Genomic DNA, 13,115 nt, shown 5'->3' with positions numbered 1-13,115 from the left:
ACGTCATCGAGCGGCGCCAAACGGGCGGGGCGAGGCCTGCGCGGCCCCGCGGCGAGAGCGGAGCGGGCCCGGAGCCCGGAGAGACCCCCGAGAGACCCCCGGGCACACCCCCGGCCATGGAGCCGGGCCGCCAGGCGCTGCCCCTCGAGAACGCGTCCATCCTGTCCGAGGGCGCGCTGCAGGACGGGCACCGCCTCTGGATCGGCAACCTCGACCCCAAGATCACCGAGTGAGTCGCGGCCCCCCCGGCGCCCCCGGGACGGGGCCGTGTCCCCCCCACCCCCGGGCGGGGTGTGCCCTGCCTGGCCCGGCCCTGCGGCCCCCGCGGCTCAGCCCCAGCTCTGCCGTGCCCCCGGTACCCGCGGGGCCTGGGACGGGTCCCCCCGGTTTGGGTGCCCCGGGAGGCGGCGCAGGCTGGTGCAGCACCCCCAGCTCTGCCTGTGCCCCCTGCAAGGAGTGACAGCCGCCCGCCCGAGCGGTGCCCGAGCCCCCCGGCCCTGAGGGGCAGCCCGTGTGGGGGGACGTGTCTGGGGGGTCCCTGAGGGGCTCAGAGGCAGGGCCTGAACCCCTGCAAACAGCACCCCCCGAGGCACCGCTCGGGCTGGGAGCCCGGGGATGGAAATACCCGTGTTCTCTAAACCGGGGAACGGGGGGAATATCACATTAAAGATTTCAGGGTGACAGTGGCCAAACAGTGGTAAAACAGGACACAGCCCTGGAAATCCTAACCCGGAGTGGTTGGGGTTTGTTGGGAAATGAGGTCTCGTATCCCCTGTGTCCCACAGGAGCCTGGGTTTGTTTGGCTGGGTGTGGGCTGAGCAGAGGAGAGTGTCTGAGTGACGAGGTGGGAGTGCTGTGGGTGCTGTGCCAGGCAACTGCACAAACCAAGCACGTGTGTGTGCAGTTTGTGCTTTCCCCAGGCTGCAGATAATCATCTCCTGAGCAAACACGACGTTTGAACAGCTAAATTGTCAGGGGAATGCGATGTACTGTCCAATATTTGGATGGTGTGCTGAGAAATCAGTAGGTTGTTTTAAAAAGGAAAAAAAAAAAAAGAAAGAAACCAAAACAATTTGGGGTTTACACACTCCTGAGGAACAAGCATTTTTGATTAACTATTGTGCGTGTCTGTCATGGAATACTTTCCCTTCCTGGTCCTTTTTGTGTGCGTGCAGGTGCTGGGGTTTTGTTCTGAGCGTGGTTCCTCTGAGCAGAGCAGTTCCCAAATAGCCCCTAAATGGGATCATTAATGCATTGTGCTGCTCAGCCATTCAGCTCGGGGAGCTTTCTGCATTCATTACCATTTTTATCCCACTCCCAGCTCCGTGGCTCTGGTTTGGCCACGTTCACTGACCACGTAAAATGGGATACAGGAATTCCTGAGGGCGTTGTTTTCACAGATTCAGGAGCTGGGTTGGTGTGAGGGGAGGAGCAGTGGGTGCAAGTGCCTTGGGTCTTCACTTCCCAGGGTGATCCTGAGTGCTGTTCAAGGCCCTCTCAGTGCAGGTTGTTCCTCTGAATTTCAGCCAGACAGGTGATAGTTTTACATGGCCAAATTCACTGTTTTCATCACCTGGCTGAAGCGAGTTTGATGTTTTCATTTTCCAGGCTCCTAAATGTTTCAAGTTTGCCCAGTGATGAGTGACAATGCTTGTTGCTTATTTCAGGCTTTGTAACCCTGTGTCTTGCTTTTGGTTTTGCTTTCAAAATGGCTCTCTTCTCTCCTGAAAATTGTATTATATCTCCATTTCCTTGTGAATAAAAGAAGAGGAAGTTCCTTTTAACACATTGTCAGCGTAGGGAGAAAGTATGTGGTCCAAGATGAGGCCAGTAAGTTTCTGTAAATCATCTTGCCCTTTATTCTCTCATACTGAGGGTTTGCTGCTCATCTCGAGCTCAGCCTCAACAACCTTGTTGAGGTTACTGCTCACATGACTAAATCACACCCCTGAAAAATAAGTGGCTGGTTTTTTTGTTGGCTGCTTTTTATCTGTTTTTTAAAATAGTTGCCTTTTTTTATTTCTGTGCTGGGTTTGTTTAGGACAGAGTAAGGTTTTGGGGGTTACTGGGTAACTGTTTTGGGGGGTTACTTGGGGGTCACTGACTCAGCTGGGAGTGCTGACACACTGGGTTAGGGTGGGTCTTCTGGTGGGCACTGCTCCTTGCTGGTGATGTTTGTGGGTGACTTCTTCCATCCAGCATCCTTAAAGGACTGCCTGCCTGTGGAAGGAGATGGCATTGGGAGTCTCCTGAGAGTGCTCTGAGCAGCTGGAAGGAGGTGAGCTGGCACCAGGGGACCTCGCAGCTGTGTGTGACACAGGACACTGTCCCCAGGCACTTGTGGTGCTGAAGGATCCCTGTGGGGTCTGCCAGGGCAGTGCAGGAGCAGAGCAGCAGGTGGCTGGTTGTGGTTGGGTGTCACTGAGCAGGGAAGCCCCCTCACCGTGGCCGTGGGCAGCGCCTGGTGCACCGTTTGTCCCCCAGGGCAGGGGACGTGCTGTGGCTCAGCTCTTTGATCCCATCACCCCTCAGTGCTCCCATCCCAGGGGGCAAAGCCTCGTAGTTTGGTCACATCTCCGTGTGGCAAGCGGGGCAGGAGTGCCTCCTGTGCCCGTTCCTGTTTGCAAAGCCCTCCAAGACCTCTCAGCGTTCGGGGCAGGCAGGGATTTCGCTTTCAGCTCTCTGCTCGCACACACCTATTTATCATCTGGCTTCCCGTAGCCTCTGAATGACCAGTCATTTTCCGCAGGGGGTGACATAGCGGGTGTTCGACTTCCTCGGCCGCTGTGCTGCTGTGGAGGATCCCATGCCGACGAGTGTCACCTGGAAAACAATGTGTGCAGGGGTTGTTGTCGCGGCCCCCCGCTGGGCCCCGCTGGGGCAGAATTCCTCGCCGTAATGGCTTTCGCATGTGGCCGGCGCAGCGCGGGCTCCTCGGGACACCATTGTTCAGAGGAAGCCTTGCCTGCGTCTCAATAGCGCTGGGGGTGCCAGGAGGAAGGGAGGAGGAAGGGGAAATGGGGGAGCTGCTGGTTTGTGTCGCATCCACATCAGATGACGGGAAGCGGGGATGGAGGGTGGCCGCGGCTGTGCCAGCACCCCCCGGCTCTGCACGGCCCACGGGGTTGCCATGGCAAAGCTTTGCACAGGGCCTCACTTCTTTTTTTTTTATTATTAAGGCTTCAGGTTTTCTGTGACTGATCTTCCTTCAGTACTGAAGTCCTGGAGAACTGCTTGTCAAGTTACTGTTAGTGCCCTCGATATTTTAGCAATACAAATCATAATCACGGCCTGCAACATTTAGTTGTGCGAGACTTCTGAGCTGTTCCATGGAGGGTAGGCGACCTGCAGTTGCAGAATTGCAGGCATGGCTGGAAAAATTGCATTTGCATCCTCTTCAGTCTAAATAAAATAGGTGACATAAGTTGCTTCTAGACTCTTAATGAAGTTTGTTTTCAAGGAGCAACTGCCACCTCGCTGCTAAGAAAGCGTTATTTGGATGCAGAGATTCTCAGAAGAAAACAAACCACAAAGAATTCCTTTTGGCAGGACAGCTGCAGGGTTTTGTTGGTGCTAAACAGAACACAGGGAGAATCCTCCTTGCCCTTCCCCTGCCTCTGTAATGGCCAGAAGGGGAACAGCATTCCAGTGATAGGGACTTTATTTCCATCCTGCTGAAATTCTAAGGGCTTTTTTCAGCATTATGTTTATAGAAACAAACCTGAGGTGCGTTCCCATATTTTGGAGGCTCTGGAAGTTCAGCATGGAGGTGTTTTTTTTATACATCACATCTCCAAAGTCATTTTTTTCAGGTGTACATCTGTGACTGCTCATTGCAAGCGTGAGCTGGACTGGTGAAACTTGGCTGCTGTGTAACCAGCTCCTTTTTTGCCCTGCTCTTTTCTGTCCCCCTTGCCTTCTGAGCACAGACTGAGGGTTCCTAGGCTTCTTGGAAGACCATGCCCTTGGTCTGCATTCTGAAGGATGTAGGAAGCCTCCCATAATCACTCACAATGTGTGTGCTCCCCTGGGAGACAGCCTGGCCCTGCCGCGCTGCTCGTCGGTGCACACGCTGCACCTTCACCTCTTTACCAGAGCACATCCTGAATGTCCACCGTGACCCATCCTGTGGGATGACTCACATTCCTGGAACTTTCTTGCCTGGCTCCTGAAGCTTAACAAAGGGCTAAAGCCCTTTTCAGACATCCTACCAGGCTTTATTAGGAAAAATGCTGTCTGCCCTTCCCATCTGGACTGTCCCTGGAGTTGCCTGGTGCACTTGGCTGGCTTGGGCCACTTCTGAGCATTCGTGTCTGGACATGGGAGGCTTCATCCAGTGCCTGCTGCTCCATGGGCACTTGGTGTTATCCTGCCAGGCTTTCAGAGCACTGAGTGTTACCTTAAACACTGAAAATTGGGCTTAGACTACTTGGCTGTCTAACAAGCGCTGTACAGCTCTTGGAAGATGAGTCCTGACTAAGGCACCCTTATTAAACAGTTAAATAACTCTTAGATGCCAGGGATGGGGTCAGGCAGTGAAGTAGCAACTTTCCTCCTAGGTCAGCCAGTGTTGTTAAACACTTCAGTCCCAGGGAACCAAAAAAGCTGCAAAGAACTTTCGGGATCAGATGTGGCCAGAGCAACAAATGTGCTCCTTGTTTGAAGTTGCTCCATGCACTAGATACTAAGCAGACAGATTTACCCTGGCTTTCCCTGATTTTATTGGAAACAGCACACGATCCCCACTGGATGGCAGGAAGATAATTGGCTAGAAAAGTGTCTGACTTCCACGAGCATGTCACTGAAAAGCTGTCTGAGCCAAAAGCACTGGCAGATTTAGCCTGGATGATAGTGAGGGCTGTCTGGAGAGGAATTCAGGGGATGGAGCTTCAGGTGGTCGCATCAGGGCTGGAGGGGGGAGGCAAGGTGGTTATGCTTCAAAGTAGGTGTGATTTAGAGAGGCAGAAGCCATTGCATAATTGCCCCAAAGCCAGCTATTAATAGATGTTCTGTGTGCCCTTCAGCTGGCAGTGCTGGGAGGCAGCTTTGTGCCTTGGGCTTCTGGAGAGTCGCTGATAACACCACTCAGAGCTCTGGGTGCTGGAGGGGTGCTGTACAGGGCACCCCCCTCTGCAGGGATTTGGGAACACGTGTATGACACTGCTGAGTGTGAACCGTGTGTGTTGGGGGGTTCCTCTCTGTCTCCTCACTTTCAGTGTGATAAAAGGTGTCATAAATGTCTTCTCTCCCTTTCAGATACCACCTTCTGAAACTCCTTCAGAAGTTTGGCAAAGTAAAGCAATTTGACTTCCTCTTTCACAAGTCTGGTGCTCTGGAAGGGCAGCCAAGGGGTTACTGTTTTGTGAACTTTGAAACCAAACAGGTAAGTTGCTTTTATCTAAAGTTCTGATGGTTTCTTCCCCCCCCTTTTTTTTTTTGGTTTTAATATTAATTTAGAGCTACAGCAGGAAGGGATAAATTCAATACCTTGTGTGCCCAAACCCATGGACTCTGACAGCTCCACTCTGTCACAGCCACTTTGTGACTGCTCCTGGAAGTAACCAACAGTGATTTCCTTTCTCCTCTGCTCTCTTTCTCTGAGTCCTGCTTTCTAATGCTTATCAGAAAGGGCCAGTTCTTTGGCCCACTTTTGCAGTGAGCTCATGGAGTTGTACAGGCTGTGATCCACACCTTGAACCAGCCTGCCAGACCACCTGAAATCCAGAACTGCTCTGGACTCCTCCTGGTTTTAATTTTGGCTTCATGAAAGCACAAACCCCAGCTTATACAACATGACACATCTGCAGCATCCTGGAGCGAGCTGCCCTTAGCTCTCCATTTGGGGTTTTAACTCTCGTTACAAATCAGAATTTCAAGTCATGCTCAACATCAGAGTTGTAGTTATTTTGTCGTAATTCTGCCAGAATTGTTCAAAAGTTAGGAAGAAGAGCATGTTTGGAGGTTGCTTGTGTCTGTATGACCTCAGCTGCTGACAGGGATGTCAGAAGACCCCTGACACTGGATTAGCCCTAGAAAATTATTCACAGCAAGGTGGAGCAGCATTGCAACATAAATCTTCAGCTGCTGTGAGTCAGGTTTTATGGGAGTGTCCCAAAACTGCTGAGAACAGGATGGAGTGGATCATGTCCCCAGTGCCCACGAGCAGGATTGGGAATGAGCGTGGATAGGTGTTAATGAGACACGTGTAATCACTGTAAGGAGCCGCAGTAGCATAAACCTCCCTCTGAATGCTGTATTTTCCCCATTTCCTCCCCCCAAACGAGTGAAGGATAAACCAGTAATGCTGCTAAGTCTCTTCCCTCAGATGCTGGAGTCTTCCAAAGGTATCCCTGGGCTGGGCTACAAGGGGGTAGGCTGTGTTTGCCCTGGGTGAGCTGCGCTTACAGCAGGCCGGTTAACAAAGGGAAGAGGCTCTGTGCATGTGAGTGGGTTTTGACTAAAGGCTGGGTTTGTTTATGGAACTGTCTTCCTGTGCAGGAAGCGGAGAAGGCGATCCAGTGTCTCAATGGGAAGCTGGCCCTTTCCAAGAAGCTGGTGGTGCGGTGGGCACACGCACAGGTCAAGGTGAGCGGCTGGCTGCGAGCAACAACTGCTCCTCACTGCAACACTGAGGAACTTCAGTGTTCAAAAACAGTTCTTATCAGAGGTGTGTTGGATCAGCAAGGCAGTTTCAGTCTGCTCTAGGAAACACCTCGTGGAGCTGGTGCTAACAATGCACAGCTCCTCTTGTGTACCCAGGCTGTGCTGGATGAGCTGGGGGTGAGGACGGGCCCTCTAACCTGGTGTTCTCTGTGAGGGGATTTCTGATCACGGCAGTGGGAACACATTACTTCTATAAATGTCCGTGTTTCACTTTTCCCAAACTTAGTGAGTAATTGGCTGGAAGTTTGAATCCTTCCCATTGTGGTTCTGCTCCCTTTTGGGATAGCAGAGGTGTGGAAATTCCCAATTACCGGTCACTGTGTTACTTTGTTTCACTTCTGAAAGCACTTTCGTGACAGGAGCTCTAATTAGCCTTGTCTTTAAAGTAATGTATTTCACATCTAAGATAAATATCCTTTTATTGCTTGCTCTGTCCCATAAACAATCAAGTTTTTAATACTAACTTGGACTGTACTTCCTGGAACATCCTTGTTTTAATTTTTTTTTAATTCTTGTCTCGTTTCTCCTACAGTTATTTACTATCTCATATTTGATAAAGCAATTTATTTTTAATAAATTTCTTTGCAGATAAACAGATTTTGGGGGAGGCAGAGGGGAGCTGTTTGTTGCCATGTTCCTTTGGGCAGTTTTCTTTTAGCCCATGTTGATTATCCTACAAGCAGCTTTCTACTCTCTCCTATCAAATGTATTCGTGCATCTGTTTTGGATGCTAAGAACCCAAAGCAGGTATCTCCATGGGAGGAAACCATGTTGTTTTAATTATTGACTTCAAGGGCTCTTGTCAGCACATCCAGGCTGGTGCAAATCCTGTCTCCATTTTCTGTAGCTCTGTAGTCCTGGAGTGCCACGTGCTTCCAGAGGCCTGAGGAAGGATCAGGCCATAAAAGGAGTTTGAGGAGTGAGTGTCTGCTCAGCTGGAGCTGAGCTGGGCAGCTCTGGGCTTGGCTGGCCAGGATCTGGGGGGGAACATGCCTAAATCATCACTTTGGTGCACGTGGCATTTTGTAATCCCCCAGTGGAAAGATTGAACAGCACAAAACTTGGGCTTATTGTAGCAAGTGTTTGTTTTAGACAAGAGCAGCACAAGACAGGCAGTTCTGAGATGAGTGGCCCAGGCTCACCAGACACTGTCAGTCTGAGCAGCTCTGCTGAAAACCAGACCTGACCCTGTGCCAAGCGAAATAAGGAAGCAGAACGCTGCAAATAGTTCAGGAGGCCCGTTGCCCACAGAGATGACAGACTCACAAGCTGCTTTCCACAGAAAGGAGGTGGTTCCTGACCGATCTTTTTTTATTTCTTTCCCCTTCTTTTCTCCCAGCACCGCCTCATTCTGTGCAGTCATGTGCTTGGGTCACCCTCTGGCTCAGCACATGAAGAGCATAGCAAGCAGTTACCTTAAGATTTACCATCTTTGCTTCCTGCCTTATGTAGAGGGGAACAAGAAGTGACAGGATGAGGTTTAAGGATCCATAGAACAGCACACATAACTGCTATCAGAGTTGACATCCCCTGCTGGTACTAACCAAATACTGTGCTTGGGATTTGTTTCTGTGCTTGGCCACTCGAATCCTTGCTAGCCAAAGCTTCACAAAACCCGAGGTGATGTTAATCCAGCTTTAAAGTGTACCTGTGGGGAAAGGTTTCTTTGTTCCTAATTCCAGCTGGCTCAGTCCTTGGTCTCTTCCTTGCAGAGATACGATCACAACAAAAGCGAGAAGATCCTTCCAATCAGTCTGGAGCCATCGTCCAGCACGGAGCCGCCCCAGTCCAACCTAAGGTAGGAGATGGGGGGTGAGAGGTGACCCAGCTGTGGGGCTGGCAGGGAACCAACTTCTTCCATTTCAGTAAGATTAAGGTTTAGAGCTGTTGGCATTGTTTGTGCTAAAAATCTACTGTGGCAGAAGAGCTGTCTTTGGAAGGGCAGCTGCTGTGAGGTAACTCGTGTAATGTGGGACGTTTCAGACTGCAAGTTTATTTTCTAACATGCAAAGCTACTTGGGCAGTGGGAAGGAAAAGAGGTGAGGAGAGGAATTGGGAGTGTGTAGCATTCCAGCTCCTTTGGCCACAGTATGCTTTGGAGTTCGTGTGAGTGAGGGGGTTTGTAGTGGACTGATTTGTTTCAGCGAAATGCTTATCAGCAGAAATTTCTACTGTAGTGGCAGAAGATTTAAAACAAAATCACGAGCAGTATTTAACATAAAACTAATTTATTTTATTTCTTTTTGCTGGTGTTAGGGCTGTAAGTCTTGTCTGTGGGATGTGATAAGGTCCAACCCCTGTATTTACCTAGAGCACATAGTGCTGCTTTGCTGATTCTCAGTATGGCTGAGAGGGTGTGTGGTTTTCCTCTGTGTTGTGTCAGTGGAACCCTATAAGGAACCAGGACCAGATTAATGCATTAGTCTCCAGATAAAATGAGCCTGGAATTCAGAAGTAACAGGCTAGGAAGCAAGGAGCAGAGGGGTTTGAGTCATGCAGATTGCTGGCTGCATCAGTGGCACAAAGGGGTTGTTCTAGTGAGGATGGATGGTGCAAGAAGCCACAGCGGGGAAGGGAACATTCCTCGGTCCATATCCAACGGAGGATAGTGAATAACAAAAGTCCTAGGAATTTGGGGTGTAACCTAGGATAGCTTCTCCCTTTGGGATAAACCCTGCTAATGCTGAAATAATGTTTCTTCCTGACCTAATTAGAGTCTGGGGTTTTCCCATCCCGAGCAGGCTGTAGCTGGGAGGAAGTCTGGCTTTCATTTCTGTGCTGTTCCCAGCAGCCTGCTCGGGGCTGTCTCTGCTGCACATGCTCAGACCTCCTGAAATGACATCATTTCACATGGAGTAGGAAGCCTTGTGGTGTTCTTGTCTCAGCGTCCCCGAGAAAGTGCTGAGTCGGTGCAGGGGCCGTTACTTTGTGGTGCTGTGATGTATCTTGGAGGAGCAAATCTGTGCTGAGGGTTGAAATGCAGCAGTGTGGGCTCTGAGCAGGGCATTCCTGCCTCTGTGGATGCAGCAGTGGGGCTGTCTGGCCCCTCCTCATGTGTGTCAGCCAAATCTCTAGATTGCTGTAGTCTGATTTCATGCTAAGATCAAGATGAATCTCTCTTCTGCTTTTTCTCTTTCCAGTGTCAGTGCAAAAATAAAGGCCATTGAAGCCAAGCTGAAGATGATGGCAGAAAACCCCGACGCAGAATATCCCGCAGCACCTGTTTACTCTTACTTCAAACCACCCGATAAGAAAAGGACTACTCCTTACTCCAGAGCTGCCTGGAAATCCAGAAGATGATGCTTTAGGAGTGGATGGTGGTAGCAAGAAACACTGCTTTGTATCCGTGGAGTGCTCCAGTGCTTCTGTACGTTGTAGAGTGGGAAGGACACTGCCACCCGAGCAGGGCACGGCTGGCCAGGCACGGCCTGTCCCACCCGAGGGGCTGCAGCCCCTGCCAGAGCAGCTCACAGCTGAAGGCTGTTCAGAGAAGTAGGTTCCCCTCAAAGCCTCTGATGAACACGCAGACAACCTCTCGTTAGCGTGCATTCATTAGCCAGATTAGAAACAGTAACCAGCGTACGGAGCAAAGCACATCCAAAAATACTCCATTTAACTGATTACTTTTTAAGTATTTTTGAACAAAAAGTATTCCGGTTCATGTTTTAATGGAGGGGAAGCACTTGGTTTTGATTAACATGCTGTAGTTACCATGGAAAACTTTTTCATCTCAATAAAACTCATTTTAAATAGATTTTGCAACACTTCTAGTAACTGTGCATGCAATATTTGATATGCACCAAAGCCAGTTGACTTTGCACTTTGATTTGCAGGCTTCACAATGTTACTTTAGGATGTGATAACTTTAAGCTAATGACACAGCACAGGTATTTTCAGTGTCATTTAGGCTGTAGGTGTGTGCCTCTGTGTAGGTGTGTTTACACACCACTGATGTGCTGTGTCCTGAGCTTCAGAGTTTGTGTTCAGTGATCCCCATCAGTGGTAGCTCCTCATGAGCCAGATGTGACAACATGAGCGTAACTGCAGCCTCTGAGACACCTGCTGAGCCTGTGACCTCAGTGTTTGCCACCCATCCAGCCCAGCTCTGGTTTCCACAGGCTGGTAAAGGTGGACAGCTGCCTCTTGCTGTGTTTGTGGTGAACTGGGCCTGCTGTGAGCTGGGATTGCCTGCCCCAGGGGCTGACTCCACAGGTCTGATGGATGGCTCTGGATCTGATCTGCAGCCCATTTTCTCCCTAAATATCTGCAAAATAGAGATCTGAGGGAAAAAAATTGTTTTCCTTTGTGCACACAGTGCTGTGAGTGCATTGCCAGGGGGATGGCAGAGGACCAGGTGACACTGATCTCACTTTCCAGTGTGTGCTGTCCCTACTCCCATCAGACCTCGTCGGTCACTCTGGAGTTGCTTCCCCAGCCCTCAGACAAGAGGAGGACGACAGTTTTGAAGGAGCCCTGGTTTGTGCAGGCAGGAGTTGCTCATTGGCACAGCCCAGGGAGGTTTGTGTTCCCGCAGCAGCACCTCCCTCCAGGCACAGCTTCCTGCTTCCGAACCCAGCACCTGGAACGGAGCCGTGCGCGTCTGGTGGAGTGACTGTTGAGAGATGAATTGTTCAGAAGTAGGTCTCATGCTGTTAATGTTTGCTTCCTAGTTTTTGGGTACCTGACTAAAGGGAAAAGTCATATCCTTGGGAGTTTGTACCCCTCGGAGTGTCAGTAACACCGGTTTACATTCCTCTGTGAGCAGCCTGTGTTTGTTCCTGCGTGCTCCAGCAGTTGTAGCTCTCTGGGTATATATCTGCATTGTTTAGAACAGCTCTCAGTTCTGTTCCCGTTAGGAATTTGGAAGATACCTGGATTCAAAGCGGGTGTGTGGTTGTGCTCCCATCAGAAACATACTTTGATATTTATTTGTATTTAAATACAACTTGTTGAAATTCTCACGGCTCTAAGTAAACATTTAAAATGCATGTTTTCCTCCAGGAAAGCGAGGGTGGCACAAGCAGGAAGTGAGTGAGGGTGGTAAATGCTTGGCATCAGCCGAAGTCCACGGATGGAACCCGGGTACAATGGCATCAGTCTTTTTCTTTTTTTTTTTTTTTAAATTATTTTTTTGCACTGCCACTGTCACTAACAGAAGTGCCTTGTCTGCAGCTCAGCCAGACTCAGACCTGGGGGAGCCTTATTGCAGGTCAGTGTTTGTGTTGGTCGTTGCTGGTGCTGCCGGCGCTTCCCGGGAATGCTTCACTTCCCACGGCCCTGCAGCAAACCCAGAGAGTTCCTCACCCTGGAGCTGGGAGGAGGTAGATTCTCAGAAACGTGTTTTCGTGAGCATCAGCCTTGGGACTTGGCATAAAACCATCATAAACCAGGTTTGAAGGGCAGCGGGGAGCACGGCGCTGCTGCAGCCAGGTCTGGAGCTGTAAGGGGGAAGGTTGGCAGCTGGTGGTGGGAAGGAGAGTGGGGCTTGGTGCCCGGCTTCCCTGAAGAGGAATCAGGCTGTTTCTCACCTGCAGCACATAGTCCTGTCTTTGGAGGGGATCCTTGCTTTCCCTGTATTTCCAGCAGATCCCAGGAGCAAGTGAGGTACCAAGGGCGATATTCTCTGTGTCCATGGTGTGGGCTTTTCCTCGGTGTTTCTCCTGTTCTTCTGCCTGTGGTGACAGTCCCTCACTCGGGATGAGTACGGGATCGTGCCTTCACTGTGGGAACACAGGGCATTCCCAACCCCAAATTTCAGGATTCTGGATGAGCCACTCTTTGACGCGCTGCCACCTCGTTGCTGCCTTGTTTGAGCTCCAGCACTGGTGGAGGGAGCACATGGGGGTAAGAGTGGGGATGGAGTCGGTGCTGATACTCAGTATCCACTGCTTTGCATTCCCTGGGCACTGCCCAGGCCCTGCTCCTGGTGCAATGGGCACCTGTGAGATCTGCCCGCTCTCAGCAGACCTGCTGCCTGCAGGGGCCAGGATGTGACCCCAAGGCTGGGGAGTGGCAGAGGCTGGGCTGGAGTCACCCTGTTCCTGAGCCTCTTCTGACTTTGCGGGGCCCAGAGAGCCTGGTCTTTAATGAGCAGCACAAGGTGAGTGTAGCTGGGTGGTGCTGGGCCGCGGTGCTGAGCCACGGCCATCACAGCCCGACCTCGCTCTGCGATGCAAACAAACCCTGCGTGGCCCTGCCTCGACCAGCGCTGCGTAGGGGGACAGACAGCTTTCGTGGCTGTGTCCATGAAAACTCCTACGTGTTTCTTCTGGAGCAGCCAGAGCTAATTGAGACCCTGCCAGCGAGAACGAGGGGTTTAAATTGTTCTTTCTTAGCATCCCGCCTCTGCACTTGTCCACGTCCCCCCATGCTCGGCCTCTGCGGAGCTGGGGACAGATGGGAGGATGAGCTGGCAGGCCCTGGGCACTCTTTCCTGGGGGTTTCTCGGGCTT

At 51.0% G+C, this 13,115-nt stretch overlaps 1 protein-coding gene across 1 annotated transcript; it reads left to right on the top strand.

The window, feature by feature from the left end:
- Positions 1-2: 2 nt before the first annotated feature.
- On the top strand, positions 3-11,621 carry RBM18 (RNA binding motif protein 18). The gene is made up of 5 exons (XM_050320324.1): positions 3-229; positions 5,257-5,383; positions 6,499-6,585; positions 8,376-8,461; positions 9,804-11,621. Exons 1-5 carry the CDS (start codon positions 117-119, stop codon positions 9,961-9,963), a joined length of 573 nt encoding a protein of 190 aa, XP_050176281.1. The 5' UTR covers positions 3-116; the 3' UTR covers positions 9,964-11,621.
- Positions 11,622-13,115: the final 1,494 nt, after the last annotated feature.

The sequence above is a fragment of the Myiozetetes cayanensis genome, unplaced genomic scaffold (genome assembly GCF_022539395.1).
Source record: "Myiozetetes cayanensis isolate MyiCay16 unplaced genomic scaffold, myiCay2020 scf23, whole genome shotgun sequence".
Lineage (NCBI taxonomy): Eukaryota > Metazoa > Chordata > Aves > Passeriformes > Tyrannidae > Myiozetetes > Myiozetetes cayanensis.
Note: the sequence above shows the minus strand (reverse complement) of the source record. Positions and strands in the feature narration are given on the sequence as shown.